The sequence below is a fragment of the Cariama cristata genome, unplaced genomic scaffold, assembly GCF_000690535.1.
Source record: "Cariama cristata isolate BGI_N322 unplaced genomic scaffold, ASM69053v1 scaffold2416, whole genome shotgun sequence".
Classification (NCBI taxonomy): Eukaryota; Metazoa; Chordata; class Aves; order Cariamiformes; family Cariamidae; genus Cariama; species Cariama cristata.
Genome location: NW_009622484.1, coordinates 6,078 through 9,929, shown reverse-complemented (window position 1 = coordinate 9,929; position 3,852 = coordinate 6,078). Strand labels below are relative to the sequence as shown.

Below are 3,852 nucleotides of genomic sequence, written 5' to 3'. Positions count from 1 at the left end.
CCTAGATTCAGAGGGACTTTTGTGAGAGGCACCTCATGCTGCGCACATGAGAATTTTTAAGGACACAGGACAGACTGAATTACGTACATGGGTCCTTACTGACTTACCTAGAAACAAGACATAACCATTCAGGGACACTGGAGATGCAGTGATGTGCTTGCTCAGGGCTGACTGATGTGACACAGAAGCCTATGAAGAGACAATATTTCTGGAGTGGCTCCTGGGGGCCGAGAAGGTTCATACAATCATAGAATGGTTTGGGTTGGAAGGGAACTTTTAAAGACCATCTTATTCAACCCTTGTGCCATGAGGAGGGATATCTTTCATTAAATCAGGTTGCTCAAAGCTTCATCCAACCTGATCTTGAACATTTCCAGTGATGGGACATCCACAACTTCTCTGGGCAACCTGTTCCAGTGTCCCAATGCCTTCATCCTAAAAAATTTCTTCCTTATGTCCAATATAAATCTACCCTCTTTCAGTTTAAAGCCATTGCCCCTTGTGCTGTCACTACAGGCCTTTGTAAAAAGTATCTCTCCATCTTTCTTATAAGCCTCCTTTATGTACTGAAAGGCCACAATAAGTCTTCTCGGAGCCTTCTCCTCTCCAGGCTGAACAACCCCAACTCTCTCAGCCTGTCCTCACAGCAGAGGTGCTCCAGCCCTCAGATCATCTTTGTGGCCTCCTCTGGACTCACTCCAACAGGTCCATGCCCTTCTTGTGCTGAGGACCCCAGAGCTGAAGGCAGTACTGCAGGGGGGGTCTCACCAGAGCAGAGCAGAGGGGCAGAATCCCCTCCCTCGACCTGCTGGTCATGCTGCTTTGGATGCAGTCCAGGACACAGTTGGCTTTCTGGGCTGTGAGCGCACATTGCCGGGTCATGTCCAGCTTTTCATCCACCACTGCCCCCAAGTCCTTCACCACAGGGCTGCTCTCGATCCATTCATCCCCCAGTCTGTATTGATCCTGGGGATTGTCCTGACCCATGTGCAGGACCTTACACTTGGCCTTGTTGAACCACATGAGGTTCTCATGGGCCCACATCTCAAGCCCGTCAAGGTCCCTCTGGATGGCATCCCATCCCTCTAATGGATCAGCTGCACCACTCAGCTTGGTGTCATCTGTAAACTTGCTGAGGGTGCACTCAATCCCACTGCCTGTGTCACTGATGAACATGTTAAATAGTACTGATCCCAGTACGGGCCCTTGAGGGACACCACTCGTTACTGGTTCCACTTCAACACTGAGCCATTGACTGTAAGTCTTTGGATGCACCCATCTAGCCAATTCCTTATCATCTAACAGTCCATCTGTCAAACCTATCCCTTGCCATTTTTGAGGCAAGAATGTTGTGAGGGACTATGCCAAAAGTCTTACAGAAATCCAGGCAGATGACATCTGTTGCTGTTCCCGCATCAACTGGTGCAGTCACTCCATTGCAGAGGACCACTAGATTACTGAGGCATGATTTGCCCTTGGTGATGCCATGATGACTGTTTCTAATCACCTCCCTGTCTTCTATATGCTCCAACATAACTTCCAGAAGGATCTGTTGCATGACTTCCGCAGGCATTCTGTTGCACGACTTCACCAGGCATGGAGATGAGACTGAGTAGTTCCCAGGATCCTCTTTATTAATCTTTTTAAAAATGGGTGCAATATTCACTTTTCTCCAGTCGCCAGTACTTTGCCTGACTGCCATGACTTTTTAAATATGATGGAGAGTGGCTTGGTAACTACATCAGCCAATTCCTTCAGGACCATAGGATGCATTTCTTTGGGTCCCACGGACTTATGTATGCTCAGGTTCTTCAGGTGTTCTCAAACCTGATCCTCTCTTGTGATGGGAGGGACTTCATTCCTCCAGTTTCTGCCTTGAGATTCAGGGATTTGAGAGATGTGGGAAGAGTGATTGCCAGCGAACACTGAGGCAAAAATTCAGCCTTCTCCATGTCAGTTGTCACTAGTTCTCCTGTTTTATTTATCAGGGGCAGTACACTTTCTTTAATCTTTCCTTTCTGACCAATGTACCTGTAGAAGCCCTTACTATTATTATTTTTCACATTCCTTGCCAAATTCAGCTCCAGATCAGATCCAAAATTTTGACAGCAGACAGGAGTTCTAAAACTCGGATCTTGTGTAAATGGTTTATGAGTTTATGAAAAGATAACTCCTGCTTCTGATTTAGTCTGCTTTCAGTGCTTACGCAGAGAAGACAGCAAGCTAAGCATTTCCTATTTTGCAGCTACTACGTTTGTTAAGCAAAATAGTTCTCTCTTTCACTGGCCTCTACAAGCTGCACAGATACTTCAAAGCAAGTCATGAAGTTGTCCTCTTGGGATTATTCTTTTCTCCGTACACGTATTACTCCTGCCTTAGCTAAGTTCTCTTCCTGTAGAGTTCAAGGTCCTGTAAAATAGTCCTCTAAGCTCTGACAGGAGCTGCCAGAGAGGAACACCCCCTGCCTGAAGGCAATGTATCCCACGCATCTTATACGCCACTGTCTGTGTCTTCCTTCACCACTGCGTAGACAAGGCATCTATATGGCTTTCCCAAATTAGGTGCTAGTTTTTAGAAAGCCAGTGTTAGTGGAGATGGACTTCAAGCCAGGTCTTTGCTCAGGCAGCCATTTGTGGGGTATGTCCCTTTGTCTTTCAAAGGAGAGTAAAGCACATTACAGCCATCTGTTGATTCTTACGAAAGCATATATGCTCTGTTTTGAAACAGTTCAACTGATTGGTAGACTATGGGTAGAAGGAGGGGAGGAACTGTTATTCCTAACACTGCCATGAGATTTTCTGTAGGGAAGCACTGAGCTCTTCAGCTCACACTGATAAAGGCTGGTTACTCAAAACTTCTGGGAAGAGAGTTCTTAAGCCTGGGAAGACATCAAAACCTACTTCACTATTGTAGTAGTCCCACTGTTACAAATCATGCACAAGCTTAAGTCCTTTCTACAGGGAGTAGCACTGTGTAAACCAATAGATGAAAAACTAAGAAGTAAACCTTCTGCATGACATTTTGCAGGTAGAGAATATGAAGTGCATGTTTGGAAATATAGCACCTGCTCTGCACAATGGGGCAAGCTTTTCGGTCACAGCAGTGAACATGAATGGCACATACTGAAGCATATGCAGATATATTCCTTAAGGTAATTTGCTAGACTTTGGGAAAGGATTTGCCTACTTCCAGTGACCTAGGGGTAAAAGCAAAACTGAAACCTTTCATTCCTTAATTCATTTGTTTCCTGTAGGATGAACAGGTTCTTGTTCACAGCCTTATGACAAGGTTTCTGTGAAAAGAAAAGGAGTTTCCTGCAACTAGCTCAGCAATTTTTTAGTCCTCAGTTACCACCTTGCTTGGTGCCATCCTTTTAATTGCCAATTCTCTTTTAATTATTTGTGCTAATATTTTATTGACTACATTTAGATGTCTTTTAAAAGTTATTAAAAATCCAAATGAAACAGATTTGTGGCTGCAGTTTTGAAATTCTTCTTTGAGAAATCTGTGACGTCTTGAATCTTGTCACAGCATAATTAATGGTGTAATGGTCAGCAGTTTGCAGTGTCCCATCCACAATAATGAAAGGTCTGAGACAGTTTACTCCTTTTTGTATGACAGAAGTAATATATACAAGACTGTTGAGAATGAGGTACCAGATCTGCTCATTTAACTTGGAGTTGGCATATACAAAACAGCACTACTTCTACCTCATCAAGTTCAAAGTATTTGCTGATTCCTTATAAAAGGATGAATAAATCATCCTTCCTTTTAAAAGGTATATTTAGTGTCCTTATGGGGTTTTGTTGGGGTTGGAGGTTAAGGAGTAAATGGATATGTTTGCGAGAAGGA

At 44.0% G+C, this 3,852-nt stretch overlaps 1 protein-coding gene across 1 annotated transcript in view; it reads left to right on the top strand.

Moving 5' to 3' along the window:
- The window catches only part of LOC104163345 (granulocyte-macrophage colony-stimulating factor receptor subunit alpha-like), a gene marked incomplete at its 3' end in the record, with an annotated part of 7,010 nt that overhangs the window by 665 nt on the left and 2,493 nt on the right, over window positions 1-3,852 (top strand). The window contains 1 exon segment of the mRNA XM_009702329.1: window positions 3,034-3,151. Coding sequence (XP_009700631.1) covers window positions 3,034-3,151 — 118 coding nt within the window.